The sequence below is a fragment of the Polypterus senegalus genome, chromosome 17, assembly GCF_016835505.1.
Source record: "Polypterus senegalus isolate Bchr_013 chromosome 17, ASM1683550v1, whole genome shotgun sequence".
NCBI lineage: Eukaryota > Metazoa > Chordata > Cladistia > Polypteriformes > Polypteridae > Polypterus > Polypterus senegalus.
The window spans coordinates 98,282,969-98,302,165 of NC_053170.1; the positions used below are offsets into that span (position 1 = coordinate 98,282,969).

General features: G+C 38.9%; 1 protein-coding gene across 1 annotated transcript in view; it reads right to left on the minus strand.

Annotated features, from left to right (window-relative positions):
• Positions 1-19,197, minus strand: part of dnah9 (dynein, axonemal, heavy chain 9) — a 262,350-nt gene that overhangs the window by 49,083 nt on the left and 194,070 nt on the right. Inside the window, exons 61-63 of the mRNA XM_039739325.1 lie at positions 10,685-10,878; positions 7,103-7,251; positions 3,832-3,959 (exon numbers count right to left, since the gene is read on the minus strand). Of these exons, the coding sequence (XP_039595259.1) occupies positions 3,832-3,959; positions 7,103-7,251; positions 10,685-10,878 (471 nt within the window). The remainder of the gene's footprint in view (positions 1-3,831; positions 3,960-7,102; positions 7,252-10,684; positions 10,879-19,197) is intronic.

The window sequence follows — 19,197 nt, forward strand, 5'->3', positions numbered from 1 at the left end:
TTGAACTCTGCAGTCCTTTTTGACCTTGTCTCATGGTTTTTGGCTTTGGTAACTGGTGGATTTTTGTTCTCCTGGTTCAGACCCTTGCTCAGTTTATGTTTTTTCTCTGCGTCTTATTCTTCTCCTTTTCTCTTGCCATCTCTGGGCGTTGCCAAAGGAATGTCATGAAAAAGAAGAAAAAAAAAAAAAACCACAAAAAGTGGCAATGAGCCACAATTACCCATTTCTATAGCTTTTACAAATATTTGACTGTTTTTGGTAAAATTAATAAGAAATATTAAACCTATAAAAGGAAAGTGTGTAGTGCAGGTGGCAAGTGGTTCCAGTTGGCACTCTGCTCTGGGATTCTCTCTCTCTCTCCCGCCACTCTTCTTTGATAACACGCTGCAGCAGAAGCCCATTTCTCTATCCATTTGAGTTCATCCACAGAGGCAAACAATTGAGAGATTGAAGGCTCAACTAGAGACAGTGCATTTGAGAGCAGTGAGATTAAACGTCTGCTGTCCAATATCCGCAGCTAAGCTGCATGCTATAACTGGTATGTGGAGGACGAAAGCGATAAAGTACCTGATTGCTATCGATACATACATAATTGAAATCAGCAAAGTCAATAAAAAAAATAAATAATAAAAAAAAAAAACACAAAAATGGATCCTGCATCCGGCTTACAGTAGCAGATTGGACAAAGCAGCTGCCAAAGTGCACCTTTTTAAAAGTATTGATTTTTCATAATGCACACAGGTAATTAAAGTGTGTTTTGCTAGTCTGTGCAGAAGCCGGTCTCAAGAGTGAATCCCCTTTCAGGTAATTGCCTGAGATGCAGCAATAAGGTCTTCCTTGTGTTTGAATGTTTTGCATTCTCGTCAATAAACACTCATTGAGATGCGACACACTACTGGGAGCCAAAAGGGCTCACCTGAAACGCATTTATTCTTTAACGCGCTTCGAAATAATCTTACCTGTTTTTTGGTAAAAGTGTTAAAAGCAGATTGCCTGTCAAAATCATCCAGACAGAAATTTTCCATGTCCCAGAAGCTATTCAGGGTCTAATGTGCACTAAAATCTAACTGGAGAAGATCAAATATTACAAATGTATATAAGAATTTTTAGACCAAAGGCAGTCTTTACTTTTTAATTAGAACTCAATGCAGCTCTTGTCACATGTTGTTTAAACCCACTTTTCATTTTTATTTAAATGACTGCCAGAAGTTTCACTGTCATTGTTTATTTCTAAGCTTTACTTGTTAGCTATTTAACAGAAAGCTGAGGAAAACTAAAGAGCCATTATGTCCAGTCACCATTCAGGGAGTGGATGTACGGATGGTGTGCTTCTACAAGTACTTAGGGGTCGACGTCAATGGCAGGTTGGACTGGTCTCGTTAACACAGTGGATCTGTCCTTCTTAGGAAACTGTGACATCCTTCACATCTTCTACAGCTCTGTGATGGCCAGTGTGGTGCGCTGGGCCAGTAACATCACTTTAAGAGAGGTCCACCAAATCAACAAGCTAATTAAAATGGCAGGCTCTGTTACAAGACGCAGTCCGGACCCCAGGATGTACTACTGAAGGCAAGAATTAAAACAAAACTGAGCGCCATTATGGACAATGCAGCACATCCTCTCTCTGACACCAAGGACTTTCAGCCAATGAATAACTGAGCAGAAGTGCAACGAAACACACCTGGGGCTCCTTCAAACTAACAGTGATGCGATCATATACAGTAATGTCTCACTGTGTCGGTTAAGTCAGAAGTTCTTCTTTCATTTCAGTCATATAAGAAAGGGAAGAGCAGGCTCTTTTTTTTTGGAGACTATGTTTCTTTCATTTGCGCAGTGAAATCCTTCACATCTTCTACAACTCTGTGATGGCCAGCGTGGTGAGAGAAGTCCACTGAATCAACAAGTGAATTAAAGGAGCAGAGTCAGTTATAGGAGCACTCTGGATCCCCTTGAGGTAGTAGAGGTGAGAGAGAATTAAAACAACCTCTCCATGACACACCAACACTTTTTAGTTATTCTGCTGTGTGTATATTTATCTATTTGATATTAATTTATTTTAAAAGCTTCTGTAAAAAGCCAAATTTTTCCCATGGGGACAGAAAAAGTTGTGTCAACGTATTTGCTGTTTATTCGTCCAGTGCGGCATACACCACTGACATTAAGCGGCTCCTTGGTTCTCTTTTTCCAAAGACACAGGACATGTCATGTCCTCCATGTCTAAAACTCACTTTAGGTATTCAATAATTAACAAGTTATTGCGTGGAAAGAATATAAGAGAGGTGGCATCAATGGTGGAGACCTAAGTGCAAGAAGTTGGGATGTGGGAATTAGCTAAGGCAAAGTAGTGTTGCAAGGTTGAGGGCATCAATTCAAGTGTATATATCTAGAGTTGCTATGTAATGAAGGTACATGAATGGCTATTCATGGCTTATATAAATGTTAAAAACAAATATCACATCTCAAATGAGAGAAGCCCCCTTAATACAAATTGGGAGGAAGGTGTAAAAAGGGAAATGTTCTAGCTTCATTTAAGGATACTTTTGACAGTAATCCTACACAATACGGTTACCAAATATATATAAACTGAGCAGTACAATAAAAACAACAAAGCAAATATGGGAAATACAGCACTGACAGATAGCAGGGGAGCTTAAAAGTATACCTGACAAGTATGAAAAGGAGCTATACAAATCAAACAGCGTTACAGTACAAAGAAGAGCACACTGCAGTAATGACATACAACGTAAAAGAAGGAGGTAAATTGATAGAAGATGAGTTGAGCTTTCAAAGCCAGCAGACCAAGTTAGCACTGCATCGAGTGCAGTAATGACAGTACTGTCTCACTGAATAGCAGGGGTTACTGAAGATTGTAAATGAAGAGACAGCAATTAAAATTCAGAGAGAATAGTCTGAATTTGAACATCAGAAAAAAAAAGGAGCCTGTTGAATAGGCCTATGAAGAGCAATACAACAACGGGTTCCTAGCCCACAGCCAGGTCTCACATGTATTGTACTTTGCCAAACCCTGCTTTGTCTAAAACAATGCTCAATGGTTTTCCAACATGTACAATGAACCAAAGTATAATTTTATTTAACACTATGTTAAAAATACATTCACAGCTATATGTTAATAACAGTGCAGCAGTGAACAATACTATTCTAAAATACCCATTCATTTTAGTCACATGCCTTGAAGAACTTGCCCAGATGCTTTTGATGTCAGAAGTCATCAAGCATGTGCCTCGCTGGAAGCTTGAACTAACAACTCTTTTGAAAGTACCTGACTAATTATCCCTCATGCTGCTCCTCCATATAACCACACATTTTCTTCCTCTCAGTTATGCACTTTCTTTTGTAGACAGTGTGACCCTCCTGTGCCCAAGGAGTCGCACTGGAAAGCAGAAGGCTGCACATGTAATACTGAGCAATGATTACCTATATGACCTTGGCGCTGAGGTGCCCCAATCCACGTGGTTTGTTTTGTGGTGGGGGCAGCAACACACTATCAACGCATACTCCCAACATGACTGAGTCACTTAAATCTACCAGTAGCACAATGGACAAAAATGGAAACTATTGGATTTTACTCCACCTATAAAGGCGTCTTTTATGGTGTTCACCATTAAAATGTGCTATATACAATCCTAAGGCGGACAATGTTCTCGAACGAGCCTCTTCACCTGGCAGTATTCATCTTATAAATATACAGAATTAATTATTCTTTAATACAGGTACTTTACTGTATATATCACGTTGAAATGTTGTTCACTACAGAAATCAAGTTTAACTCATTCTACAGCCTGAAGAATCCTTCAAATCTCCAACGCTTACCTGCAAGATGACCCAGTGGCCTTCTTTGGCAGCCAAGTCCAAGGCTTGTTCTGCTACTATTTCCTGTCCTTGCCCTAATGACACATTGTGAAAGTTTCTGTTGTCAAAAGTATATCCCAGTTTTCTTCCTGAATTGTGAATGGGAAGGAAAAAAATGCACACAATTAGCGAATACACTTGACAGAAATCACTTTTAAGCAGATTTCACAAAAAAATAATTATGTTACACATGTAATAACAAATAAGGTCGAATCCAGGAGGAGAAAACAATTTGTAGCCGAACAGCCACAGTTTTAAGTTTTGAATTAGTCACAAACTCTGACAGGGCAGCAGAGTGTAAGATGCTGACTTTTATACAATTACGTAAATTTCATCATGTGACATCTTGACCAGCGACCCTGTGCCAACAAGTAGTCAACAATGGCAAATACTTATACTAAAAATGAAATGGCACCTCGGGAAGACATATTTCAAAATTAACACCTTCAAAAACATCCTAAATCAAAAAACAGGTCAGACTTTAAAATTCCTTAACTTTTAAAACCCTATTTTTATAGCTATTTCTTTTACATTATTATAACTGAATTTTAAATAATAATGAAGTAATGAAATTATATAAAACTGTTAGGGCAGTAAGGGACCCCAGATGTCTGGGTTCATATCTGCTCATCCCATGTCAACAGGTTTTTTCCGGGGTTCAAAACTTTTCTCCAAAGGTCCAAATTCATGCAAGTTAAGTTAAATCTAAATACAGGTCTGTCCGCTCGCACTCAGTGCTGCCAAGATGGCTCAAGTACTAGACCACAGCCATGAACTGGATTAAGCAGGATCAGGGAATGGGTGAATGATGCATTTACTTTAACTTGGCTGTATGGGGTCTCGGTGGTAAGTGCCTCACAAGTTAAGTATGCTGGAGTGGATCTCCATCTTAATTACTGCCTATGTAGAATTTATTTCATTCTGTGTCCACATGAATTTTTCTCAACACTCTGCGTCTGTGTCCCATAATAAATATGATGTGCATTTTGACTGGTGTCTCTCGAGTGTATCATCAACACAGATAACATCTGTCACAGAGTCACCTCTACTCCCTAAGGTGGTGGAGGTCATTTGGTGTATGCAGGCCACTCTTGCATGTTTTCTTTCAGTCTGTAGTGCTCAGTGTGTTTTAGTGAGCTGGGGAAATGAAATTCGTGTAGGTGAAGCCAATAATCTAAAACTGATTAAAAAGCCTAGTTCAATCATGGGAGTTGGGCTGGACTCGCTGAAGAAAGGCACAGAATAAAGCTGCTTATTGTCAAAGACAATGACTCTCACTCCTTGTGTGAGGTGTTAGCTAAAAAGAAGAACACATGTAGTAACTGGCCAAGACAACTATGTTTCTCCAAGGACCACTATGTGAGAGCATTTCAACCTCGGACATCAGGCTCTACAATGAGTCACCCCTCCGTCAAGGAGGTCTTGATCAGTGTGTGCTGAATGGTGCTGAGCTGGTCAAGCAGACAACTTAAACAATGACGCTATGTGGAATATACTGTGCTGATGACTGACATCCTGTACTGTGAAATTATAACAAGTAGTATGTGTAATGCTAATTACTCTACACTTAAAAAGCAAATCCATGCACTTTGTTAATCTACATAAAGATAACTCTTGTTATATGTGTATTTATGCCTTGTTAACGTCCTCAAGATTATGATCATTCTTGTTATATCTGTATGGCTTTTTATGTGTGTGCTACTATAATCCTGAAATTCCCTTCAGTATTAATAAAGTTTCAATCTATCTATTTATCTAAAGCCATTTACTGCAAATGTTGCATAAGTATATATTATACAAACGCGCACACACACATAATTACATTATTTCAAGTCAAGCTTACTTATCTGTAAAACATTAGCATGGGAATTCTTTAACCCTCAAATTCAGTGGAATCTGACAGTTGAATTCAGGAGATTAACAAATCAAAAAATGGTTATAGACTTGCCACTGGTAAAAGTTTTAAATATGCCATTATAGAAATATTAAACTCATAGTTTGATCATGTTAAAAACTCCAAAATGATTATTCATTTATACATCTACTCTGTTTGCGGAGCCCAGTTTTACTAGCCACAGTCTCAGCGCCTACCCTAATGTCAACCAGGCACACGGCAGGCTGAGCGAGTCCTTTGAAGTATAGACTTAAATTCAGAGTTGTCAATCAATCAAACTGCATGGCTTTGGGGTGTGAGCAGAAAAAGAACAATAGGCCAGCAGACTTGTGCTTTATAATCCAATGTCTTTGCCTCTAGAGGTCCATGAGTCCTATGTGGCAGCCAACATGAGAAAGTATATCACAACGGACCTCTAAGGTGATATGCAACATTTGACATATGACAACTGGAAGGTTGGATAAAATGACACAGTAACTCCCTTTGGAGTATCATCAAATATTGACTGTCACACTCGAACAGATTGATGCTTTCAGAGAAATAAAATACCTCTGTAAGAGGTAAAATCCAGTACCTGTCACCATTGATGAACCAATCCAGGGGGCTAAAATACTCAATTTGCCATTTTCTAACATTAACAAAAAAAAAATAAAATCAGCATGCAAACATAGAGGTATTTCATTAAAAAGCACAGGGGCCTGTAGTAGCAATACCCGACTGTACTCCGCGTTTTAAAAGGAAACACAGGAAAACCCTTTTCTGGGAGGCAGATGTCATGGCCTAACTTTAAGCTTCTGCTAGTACGACTGTTTAACAAGCTACTTGTACAATTATCAAAGCGCCTCAATCAATCCAAGGTCAGACTTGACCAGTCATTATGTTTCGGGTGTCCTTGTATATTTTTCAGGAGATGCTGATGCACGTGGAGCTCAGCATTGCTGGAATTCTACAGTAATGCAAATTAAGTTCAGTAGAGAGAGAAAAAAATATTTATAATCAGTTCACCTACATATCACATATGAGGGGAAAAAAATGAAAGCTAAAAATACTCTAAGTGCAATGGCTTTAGGACAGAACATCAGAGGCAGGCACTAAAATAGCTCTCCTGCAGAAATGGAACTTTATGTAGGTGACATTTGTTTAGAGCCCACAGTTTAACTCTGGTAGCATTTTTCTAAATCCCACAACCATAAGATGATCTCTGTCCTCTAGTAGGAAAAAAAGGCATAAAAGCCCACTCAATATTAAGTGGGGAAAGCAGCAAGTCACGCTTGTGAGCAAGCAAGCGCCGCAGACTGAATGCTTTCTGCCTGTACTCCAAAGAATTGGTGGCATTACCGTGCTTTTCCACATCTTTAAGTGGGTCAACACCAGGAGAGAGGATGAAAAACATGGGAGTAGCTGCCCCAGATTCCTCAAATGAGGCTGCAAAGTCCAACGATCTTCCCACAACGTACTTGCTGCCTAGTTTTTCTTCCACAAAATCTCTGTCAATCAAAGAGAAACAAAAATAAAATAAAAATAGGAAGCAGATGGATTTAAAGTATGCTGAGACCAGTACTATCCATCAAGTCTGCCTTATCCCCACATCTACAACACATTTATATATCAGCTTACACTTATATTTTATTGCCGAAAGACACATTCACTTTAAAATGGCAAAAATCCCAAAGGAATACTTTTTAATGCCATACTGTAGCCAAACAAGACAGACATGGCAGTAGTGATGACATTTATAACCATTGTATGTTGCTGTATGATAAGTTTGTGGTTGTTATTTGTATCATAATAATCGGTCTGCTTCCTTCATTGTGACAGTCCGAGTTATCTTAGACACTAAATGAAAATACAGGTCTTTAAAATCCTTAAAATATATTCATAAAGCTGATTCATTAGAATTTAACAGTGAACCACACACTCAAGTATACTATTAGAAATTAAGGAGATGTGCATTTAGAACAGAAGCCAGTAAGCAAAATGTCCACAGCAAATTGCAGCACAGTAGTGACTTGTGTAGATGGAGAAAATGCCTTGCTGGGAGCAAGCACTGATAGAGCGCATCGGTGCACCCACAGAAGAATGAAACTACTCAAGATCCAAAATTAGGACCCAAATGCAGCCGTGCAAAAGGTGACACCTCAGCACCACACTAGTTTGAATGTGGAATAGTGTGAAGTTTTTTAACAAAACAGTGGCTGGAGTGCCAATCTTGCCACCAAACTCCCGAATTTCCCCTTGCAAGATGGAGGACCTGCTTGCAGGACTGGATGCAGGTTAACGTCATACCAAGGGTGGTAACTGGAGTGCCAACTGGAGTAGAATCACTTCTGGCATTTATGAGATTTGAACTGGCAACCTTCTGATTGCTGGCATGGAGCACTCTGCCCTAAAAAGACCTGGCTGAACAATTGAGGAGACGAAGCATTTATGTTAACCAACAAGCTGCTAGGATTGCATGGTTGCCTCTCTCTCTCTTTTTTTTTTAATCTATGTTTCAATTGATTTTAACAGCACATTTTCTTTACAGGCTCAGTGTACTGTACATTTACGAATATGATAAAAAAAAAATACATAAGACATCAAGAAATGGCAATTTAACATTCATTATACTAAAGCTAGGCTAAGGCAATTTGGCACCGAAAAAGAAAAAAAATAGAACATTAGAGCACACTTATTCCAGAGATAATAAGCGTCTAGATATCTCAGGCATTAAGGAAACGCAAGTCAAAGTCAACCTGACCTAAGACATGTGGCAGAAATGTGTGTTTGTGTTTTGGTGAACTATAAAGAAGAGTCTGATGCCAAGTCTGTCACTGCCAATGCTTACTGTACTAAACTCTATTAAATATCCCAATTACACTCACAAAGAATAAACTATTTACAAAAGAATGGAGTAGATAAATGTATTACTTCAGTTGTTCATTAGTAAACAGTTTTGCTTTTTTGAATTTACACTTTCCAGCTTTTGTTTTCAATGGAAGCAGACAAAATGCAATCTAATCATTGTAATGGAGTTAAAGTGCACCATCTCAACATAAAACATTAAAATGACAAAAAACCCTATTGGCAAAATAATATTCAAAGTAGTATAGCATGCCAAAACATAAAACACACAGGTGAAGATACAGAGCACAACGTGAATATTTTATAGGCAACATTATTATAGAAATAGTGGTAAAATGGTGCATTGGGATCCAATATGTTGGGTTTGACTCCCATTCTCCACTGTTGTCAGCATGAAGTTTCCACATTCTCCTTGTGTCGGTACGAGTTTTTCTCCGTATCCTCTTATTTTCCTCTCACATTCCAAAGAGATGTGTGTTAGGCTGATTGCTTATTCTAAACTCCCCCTTTACAAGTCACTGTGGTTGCATTTATGATTTACTCTTTGGACTGATGCCTCATCCAGTGTAGGTTCTTGTCTTAAGCTTGGTGCTGCCAGGCTGGTCACTGACCCCCTGTGATGCTGACTAAGATTAGGTGGGTTTGAGAATGTTATGTTGCAGTAATGATAGGCTACTCCATTTTGAAACCTTTTTTTTTTTTATTATTAAAATTGATGTATAGCCCTCTCAGATTTTATGATAGCATCTTTATTTAGTATTTTCCTGTTCATTTATTTTGTCATTTTCCTTTTGTCTTTTGTTTATGTTCCATTAGTTTATTACTTGGCTTGTGATTTTCCCTGTTCTTTATATCTGAGCTCAGAGGGGCACGGGACCTACGTTGCTGCAGTTACTGGGGCTGCTGTGGCCTACACAAAGACCTGAGATGCCTCACGCTAGTGCTGTAGCATTTGGTCCTGCTCATGTTATTGGAGTCCCTTTGCATTCACATTTTTCAAATTCTTATACGCCTTTATAATTTTGATCAATTTGTTTTTTGGCTGTTTTTTGGTATTGCTTTTGGATTACAAAATTAATTGCAAACTTACTTCGCCTATCTCCTGGTCCCTTCAATGATTATTTGATCTTTTATGCGTCCTTGTGTAGATCATAACAAAATTCTGGTTCTCTTTCCTTTGCGGTTGCCTACTGCTAGGTAACATTTAGTATTGAGTTTGTTCTAATAATTGCATTTATAAATTATTGTATATTTTTGTATTCTGGATTCTTTTTTTTTTTTTTAAAACACTTTTTAATCAATTAAAAATATACAATTATTTAATAATTTGGCTGCTTTTGGACAAAGCGTATTTTTAACAGTTCCTCTTTCCCTTAAATGTAGGTCGTAGGCCTATTTGAAGATGTCAGACAGTGCTCACATTTTGGGTAAAAAAAAATATCAAGAGGTATTCATCTTAATTTTATATCTAACAGAACCTAAATAGGCAGGAAAGGGCAAACAAAATAAAAATGAGAAAAACGTAAAATTAAAAAAATATTAAAAAAAGCAGTTGAGTAGACTAAATGTTCCATTACGCCATGTTGCGGACTCAACCAAATGAGAGTGTCAGTAGAAAGTAATTCAACAAGGAGTGCAATTCATGGTGGAAGCTGTGCTCTGAAAGTCAAGATTGACCTCAAGTGAGTCACTTCAGCAGCTGTATGTGTAAAGGCCATGAAGGTTCTTCACTATAGCAAGGGGGCTTCAGGCCATGCTGCCTACTGTTGATTTTCAAGTCACTTCAGATAAAAGCCTGTACTAAAAATATTCAGGTGAACTGCAGTATTAAATATAGTGATGTGTTATAATTAGACAAAGGTATTATTATATTAAAGAACTTCATCTCTACAAAACACTGAATGCCTAATTTGTTTTAGCTATGAGAAGAAGTTTTTTCTCAGGCCTAATAATAAAATAAAATAATCAGAAACAGAAATTCTCACCCCAATCATCCCATTTTGTAGAAGGCATCAACTGAAGGTTACCTGCATCCTGTGCCCCTGTCATAAAGAAACTCTCCCTGATGCCCCTTACCTGACAGCATAAGTCATTCGATCAGGACGGATCGCCCTCATCATGCACAGGCGCTGTAGGGCAGTTTTATTCTTCCACTCCTGTGGAAACTTTTCCTTCTCTGGACACTCTGACTCAACAAATTTCTTCCAACGTTTGGCAGAGCCTTCAATATCTCTGTCCAGATTATTGAACTCTTCCATGGCAGACAGAGCCTAAAAAAAAAAAAAATTATTCTGACTCCAAAAGCGTTTATTCAGCATATAATTTCTACAGAATGATCACATATTTATGGTCATTAGATGGCCTTATAATCCAAACAGGGCCACAAATTTGCTGAAAAAAACAAACAAAAAAAAGTATGGCTATGGAGTTATTTTCTCCTACTCAAAATACAGTATGCTGTGAATTCAGAACTTTGTTAATTTTATTTTATTTTTTACTAGTGCTAGAAATTTTGCTAATGGTCAGTTATGCTTAAATCCTTTATAGGTGAAGTCCAGGATTTTGAATATTTGATTATTATTACAAATATGGCAAAACTGTTTATAAAATTGCTATTTACTTTGAATATAATGCAACACTATTTTGTTTTTGTAACAGGCACTGACATTTTGTGTATTGTAGACATGAATGTCACATTGGAAGTCATATTGGATGATGTTTTTGGCGTGACGACATACGATTTGGCAATGTGAGGCACTCATCATCTTTGCATTGGGATGTTCCACATACAATTGGCAAGTGTTCTGGATTATGGACTTCTGGGATTTGAATAAGCTTCTGTGTTAGTGATGAGGAGGTTTTCATAACATTTCAAATTCTGAAGAACAATTAGGACTAATTTAAAGAAATTGGACTTCAAAAAGGTTTCAGTATGTTTCACCTTCTGACAGGTATCCCCTAATTGCCTGCATGGTTTGCCTTATCTACCCTCTGGCAGAAAAGAATAGTAGGACCATTTACTTATGGGTCTCAGGATGGAAAATCTTAGAGAGGCCATTCATACCTTGTGTTTAGTGCAACAAGATTTAAAAGCCCACTATGACGATTTTTAGATGAGTAAAACATCTAACAAAATCAAAATGTCACTGCAGCAAATTTAAAAGAAATAATTTTAGAAACAGTTTAAAAATGACATATTCAAAATCCCAGAGCTCATAAAGAGTTTAGGCATGACTAAACACTAGAAATGTTTCTAACACTGAAGTCCTGAATTCACAAGAAAATTCTGATTATCTCCCAGCTAGACTACTGCAAATTTCTCCTTACTAGACTCCTCTCATTGCTATTGGGCTGCTCCATCATACCCAGAATACCACAGCCTGCCTGGTGTCTGTTCTTCCAGCACATTCTGAAGTTCCACAGCTCATGCCACTCCCTCCACATCCATCTTTATCCTGCAAGTTTTAAATCCCAGGAGAACATCCATGTCAACACTGATGCACCATGAAGGTCTCAGCAGTCTGATGATCCCATTGCGAGGAGCCAAGAACCCGCTGCTAGCTTACCATTCAGTCTTCAGTCCCCCACCAAGTGTCATCATTTAATATCTGAGGTCTTGCATTGGCACTTTTCCAGTACAGTCTTCTTTAGTTTTACCTAACTCTGTGCGGTTAGCATTTATAGTGTTATTTTTTAAGATTTTATAACTGTTCTCATATTTCTGAATTTATACTGTGATGTTTATGTCCCACTTATAATGTACTGAACCAGTGAACCTGACATTCTAGGGCTTGTTTGGCTTCCTCCATTTTTACCTTAAGCACCTTTCATTTGTTAGCTGCTTAGAGAATGGGATTTTCTCCTATATGAAGAAATGTTTATAGCATTTTTCATCACTGGTGATGAGTGTCACTGCAAGTTGCATAACAAAGTCAAAAAAGAGAACACAAGTTTTACCAAAGTAGAACAATGGTAGTACCAGTATATAGTAAAATTTCTCTGGAACAGTGAATGCTGAACAGAATGTCCTAAATTTAAAGTACCAAACTGTTTGCAGATTGCAAGTCCTCTCAAAAGTGCTAAGGCTTTATGCATTTTAGACACCAAGAGGCTGCTTCCTGTAATGTTGAGTCAAAGAGTACTCCTCTCTGTCAAGCCAGATCTGTCAAGAATCTACATGCAAAGAAAAACTACGGCAGGCATGTTCAGCTAACTCATTTCTGTTCTTTATGTACTTAGCAACCACGTTTGTGCATGGACATCTTCCCACAACGGACTCAGGAATGGCACCTAGAATGTCCCCCCTCTCCTATGCCTTTGCAGTCTTTGAAGCAGGACAGTGTGGATCTGCTATTATAGTCTTGCTTAAGAATGCTGTCCTTAAGGTCAAGTATACGGTCAACTGGAGGCCAGGAATTGTACTATGTCTAAACCCAGTAACAGGCAGCAGCTGAGTTTCAGCCAGAGCATGTGACGCTAACACTTGAGAAGAATTTGGATCATCCTCAACGACCGTGGTTTCCTTTATAAGACAGCAGTGAGATGCCAGATTTAATTCCTGCAAATTATATTTATAGATATTCAACTGATAAATGACCTTCGCAGTAATTAAATTATAAATTGGCGTAACTGATAAAAGATGTCTTTGACGCTTGGAGCTAAGAATTCCTCCTGCACCCCCCTCACTTCACCAAAATACACTGAAATTAACTAGAAATTAGACTTTTGAAATATACGGCACTCAGAGGTGAAATGAAGGGTTTATTAATCTGGAGTGTAGGTGGAGACCAAGAAAAAAAAGTCAATGCTCACTACTGGGATACCACGGGCCCAAAGAACAGTGGAGGGCAATACTGGTATTATGAATCACTAAATTTTTGCTAACCTCTTAAACAACATCAACACCACAGTCAACAACTGTGCTGTCCTGCAAACTTCTAATTAAATGCAAATGTCTTCACATGAAATATGAACCTTTATAGCACAGCATTCATTGCATCAGTCACAGCAGACACTGTCCAAGGGGAATACAGCCCAGAATCCTCAAATAAACATGCATGACTTTAGTTGTCAATGCATTTTTTAATCTACTTAACAGTACATAAGTCTGTTTACTAATGATACCATCGTACCCTAGTGCCCTGAGGCACCATGCATTTCATTTTCATGTGCCCAGCTTCATGCACTTTTACTCCTCTCCATTGTCTTTAAGGAAGCACAATAAAAACATTTATTCACTTTAGCCAAGTACATTTTTAAATAATGGCAGAACAGGATTCATGTCTTTTTATCTGAACTGTCAGATCATATGATTAACTTGGGGCTATACAGATTGATTAATACATTCCAAACAAAAATTTAAAGCAGTGGTCAGAGGTGTACTGCAAGTGACAGGACAAACACAGCGTGATGCTGCTTAAGGTCAATAAATGCCCAACGTCTAAGTTCCTGTCCTAGGACTTCCAGCCTTCTCCCTAGTCTCGACTGGGTAGGTTTCAATGGATTGCTTTATGCAGCTAAAATAATAAAAACTGGTTTACCTGCCTTTAAAGATGTTTCTTTCAGTTTCCTAAATGTGTGACTTTTTGAGTGAAATGGAGAAATAAAACTGTACAAAATTAAATAAACTGTTAGAGCTCTGGCAAGCATTACAGGCATGGTGCCATTTGCATAATGATATTTTATCCCTGTCACATTATTTTATTTTTTTATTGCAGATTTGACCAGAGAAGAAAATACAAGAAATTCCACCACCACAATCAAACAGAAATAATAAAAATGTAACAAATCGATATACAGAATACAACATGCAAGAAACACGAGGGAGAACCAAAAAGTAAAGGCAATTTAGCCTTTAATACTGGTAACTGGGAGCAGATGAATACAACATAATATCCATGCAGGTCCATGAATTTCTTGTCTCATTCCACTACCTTCTTCATCCCTTGGGAGAAGCTGCTTTTCGGGTGCTCCCAAATCCTTAAACAAATCATCAGAGGTGAATCTGCAAGTGCATGGACCCTTTTTAAATGGGTTGAAGATGTGATAGTCACATAGTGCTGGATCAGGACTGTAAGGGGGATGTGGAAGATGTTCAAACCACAGCTGTTGCATTGCCTTCACCGTTGCAACTGCTGCATGAGGACATGCGTTGTCATGGAGCAGCAAGATTGTTTTTGATAGCATTCCTCATCTTTTGCTGCAAATTGCAAGTTTCAGTTTCTCTCTAAGTATAGCACAGTACGTTGCACTGGTCACTAATTGTCCATGTTCCTGAATATGCGCCAGAGTATGTCCATGTCCCAAAAGAAGGTCATCACATTTTTCTTATTGGAGGGCTGTCATTTGAATTGGTGTTTCCAATGCATGCTTTGTCTCTTACTTTCCAGCTCTCAGTGAAAGACGGTAATCATCCACTCCAAAACACTTAGATCTTCATAATGAGCCAGGAATTGGGTTACAACCTCTACAGGCTGCTGTTGGTGCAGATCAGTAACCTGTGTGGTTACCCATCTTGCATACGTTTTACAGTACCCAAAGTCATTATGCACTATGGCATGTGCAGAACGCTCCACAGTGGATGTCCAAATGTGCAGCAAAAGCAGACAACATAGTAATCTCAGTCTTCTCTTATGAAGCCATTCATCATGTCAATGTTGGCTTGTGTGCATAATGTTGAACGTCGACCAGATCAAGTTTTGTTGGTTACACTTGCTCTTCCTGCTTTAAACCTTCTGCTTTAAACTTTTTGTTGAATCCTGCTGTTTTCACTGCCTCACTGAGCCAATATCCTTCAGATAATTTCAGCAGGTTTTTATCTTTCTGCCCAAAGAAATCTGTCTACAGTGCGTTGCTCAACAAAGGTGCAATCCTGCACTGAAGTATCCATGTTCATTTGACCTTGGCTTCAACTAGCTGCACTGTGTGTGTTCAAACTACCCAGAAGCCATTGCAAAGAAGTTGTATAGTTTCAGCCGCCCCCCCCATTGACCACAGAAACCTGGAAGCTGGCCATCATGGGTATTATAATACAGCAAAAAAATCACCTCCAAAACCCCCACTCACCTGCCACACAGGGGAGAAGCCATGAATCAAGTGCCATTATCTAGCAAACCCCTAGCTGCTCCAGCAGCCTTCTCCAAGTTATATAAGGTTCTAGTAGATGCTTTATTAAAAACAAGCTGTAGAGAGCTCTAAATGAATAAGATTATAAAATGAAGAAAGCCAGTGACAGGGAGTTCCATCCAGACCCTAACAACAAAATGGACAGCAACTGTGCGCAAAATAAATACCATCTTTTTGAAAGAGAACAGCCGAAGTGAAGATATATCTAGTAGATAAATATGTGGTCACAGAGGAAATTTACAGCCTAAAGATATAGAAAATAAATAAACACAGGAGCAAAAAGGGAAAACAGGAGGACAAGACAATATGGTGTGTATAAAACAACCGTCAAAATCAGACCCACGAGTAAGACAAGGAAGATTCAGTCATGTTTAAGCCAGGGTCCTTCCAATGGCTTATGTTTAAATGTCTTTTTTGTTCATTTTTATTTAACTACTATTATTTATATTCATATTTGTTTATATTATTTCACTAATTCTGTATTTTCAGTCAATTGTATTTGCCTATTACTTACTTTCCATTTGGATAATTGTGTTCTCAGATTTTCCTTTTGTTTTGTGGGAAAGAAATCGCTCCTGCCTTTAAAGGCATGCTGGGAAAGTGAGTTTATTCAAATGTACTTTGGTAGTGGAGTGTTTTGTACTGTGAGCTTTGCTCTTACTTCGGTTTTATTGGTTTGCTGGAAATCTTGCCGGTTTATGGATTTTGTATTGGGACTTTGTCCTTTAACCAAATCCTTTTGTCTTACTACGTTTGAGTGTTTTTGTTTTTTTTTTTTGCCAGCAGTGCCTTTTTAATAAAGATTTTTCGTTTGCTTTTCTTATGTAAGCCAGAGGTTGATAGCAATCTTCTCCCTTGTGGAGCATCTATATATATATAATTCACTAAGGAAAGACACCCATGGAAAGCACACCGGAAGGGGGCGTGGATTCAATAAGCCACCGACAAGTAAGACGCCCATGGCGCACGCAGGAAGGAGCCACGTCCACCAGCTCTAAGACCATTGGATACGACAACTCTCAGAACCACGCCCACCAACTCGGATGCGATGACACAGGAAAAACGGCGTCATTTATGTTCGTCTGTCGTATAGTCCACATGCAGCTCTGGGCCACGTTGACTGTTCATAGAGGCATGTTTCTCGTGGAAGTGAATCGCTATATGCAGCGTGTAAAACAGTTTGCGAGGCGTATCCCATGGGATCCTTAAAACAATCCTTTAAAACTGAGGGTAGAACACAATGAAGGAAGCAGCCTTTAAAAACCAATAAGCCCAGTGCCTCTGTTTCATTACCGTCTCACCTGCTTCACCAATGCAGGCCCTGCAACAGTCGAGACGCTCTCTCAGCAGCTGATCTTCTCTGTGCCTGACCGGTTCACACAGAGGCAGCGCGAGAAAAAGCTGCGCACACACACAGGCAGCTGGTGGGCGGGTCTCGGTGAGTTTCTCTTGCGGGCGGGCGGGCACGCACATGACCAGGCGGTGTGTATGCTTCGAGAACGATGGTGGACACGGCAGGACTGTCCAAGAACAGGCATGTTTGTCGCGGATGTGAATCGCTGTATGCAGCGTGTAAAACAGTTTCCGAGGGGTTTCCCATGGTCTTACAGTTGGTGGGCGGGTCACTGTCAGTTGCTCTTGCGATCGGGCACATGACCAGGCAGTGTGTATGCTTTGAGAGCGTGGGTGGACGCGACAGCACCATCTAAGAAGAATCATATTTGTCGCGAATGTGAATCGCTGTATGCAGCGTGTATAACGCTGTATTGTATGTTGCCGTCTCTAGAGTTACATCTTTTCATTCACCCACAGTTATATCCTGCCAAACCAAACCCATTTGGACAACTGTGTCTTTCAGGAAGCGTTCACCCATCAATACATAATTATGCAGAGTAGCGGGTTGGCTAGTTTTGAATATTTTCTTTGGACTTTGCTATTATTCTGGCCCAGTGTGTGCTGAAGCCAGCCTCTGGAGTTGGCAGTCATGCTGTCTGGGACCGAACCTTCTCTTGACAGGCTAGAAGGTAGTCTGGTCTGTCTTTCAGCTGTGTTTTGGAGGCCTCACACCTTTCAACTGTTCTTGTGTGTGTGAATCAGAATGGGTCCAATGCAATCCCAATAATATATTGGTGATAAGGAGTCATGTGTAACCTATGCAAAAACTTAAACTGATGGTTAGGATTTGTGGAAAAAAATATTGTTAAGGACAGCATTAAAACAGCCAACTGGGAAGGGGGCAAGATCTCTTTTCCAGATGTTACACAAAGAGAGGAGGATAGGAGAGACAACAAAGATGAAAATGCAGAGTAGAAACCACCTTTCTGCTGGGAGTTAAGGACATAAAAATAAGTAAGGTGGATGAACAGGTAGAGGAGCTACCAGAGAGATCACAAGACTGCAGTAAAGATCGAAAGTTGAAAAGAAAAAATAAAAATCAGGGAGACCTCCATATGTTACAGAAACATTTCAATGACATCATAAATACAGCCTATGGCACAGATGCCACACTAAGGCCATTTAGGTGCCACCCATCACTAAGCTGTCTTGAGTGTGCCATCTCATCAAACTTAAAACAGAAGTTAGATATGAAACTACTGGTCAAGGTAAACTTTGGCGCATAATTTCTTATTATATTCTGCCTCCTGCCAGTTAGTCAATGGTTGCCAGTAAGCACTGAGCTAAAGTGACATTCAACAGAAGCTTAAATTACATTATAAATAGATAAGGATGTATGAAATTAGTAAAACCAACTAATCTATTTATCGTCATTGTGCCTTACTCTGGTGAATGCTTCTAAGAAAATTTCATACTTGCACAGCATTTTCTGAAGATGAATACTGAATCTCATTTAATTTTTCTCCTTTCAATTAAGTATGGCCCTATTTTTCCCCCTCCTTTAATAACCACTAGGATGACCATATTAACTAATTGCGATGTACAATTTTCAGCATACCCCTGAGGGCCACAGTGTCTGACTGGCTTTATTGAAGGCATTTCAGAAATATTAAACAGGGCAATCCAAGACTGTAAGCATGCGGTGTATTTCATGGGAATAAAACACAAAGACATCAAAGGGACTTTATAAACAGTGCTCAAAATAAATACACGATAAATATGTGACAGATGCAAAGCCTTGTTTCGGTCGATGGGCAAACCACAAACATGCTAAAAATAGAATACTGTTTGACAATACTATCAATTTATAATTTCATGTATAAACATTAAAAATTAAATCATAGATTCCATGTTATAACAAAGGTTGTTCTGGACAGAGTTTTAAAGTTGAAATCACATGCAAAAGGGGTGGACGGCCTTCCTGGCCATCATACAAGTGAACTTGTATAGCTGGGGTGCACTTATTTCCTCACACTTTGCTTCTAACATATTAACTTATTTTTTTTGTTTAATAAATTATTGCAGAATCAAGTCTGCAATGCTTTTGTTTCTCATTTGTATTCAGAATT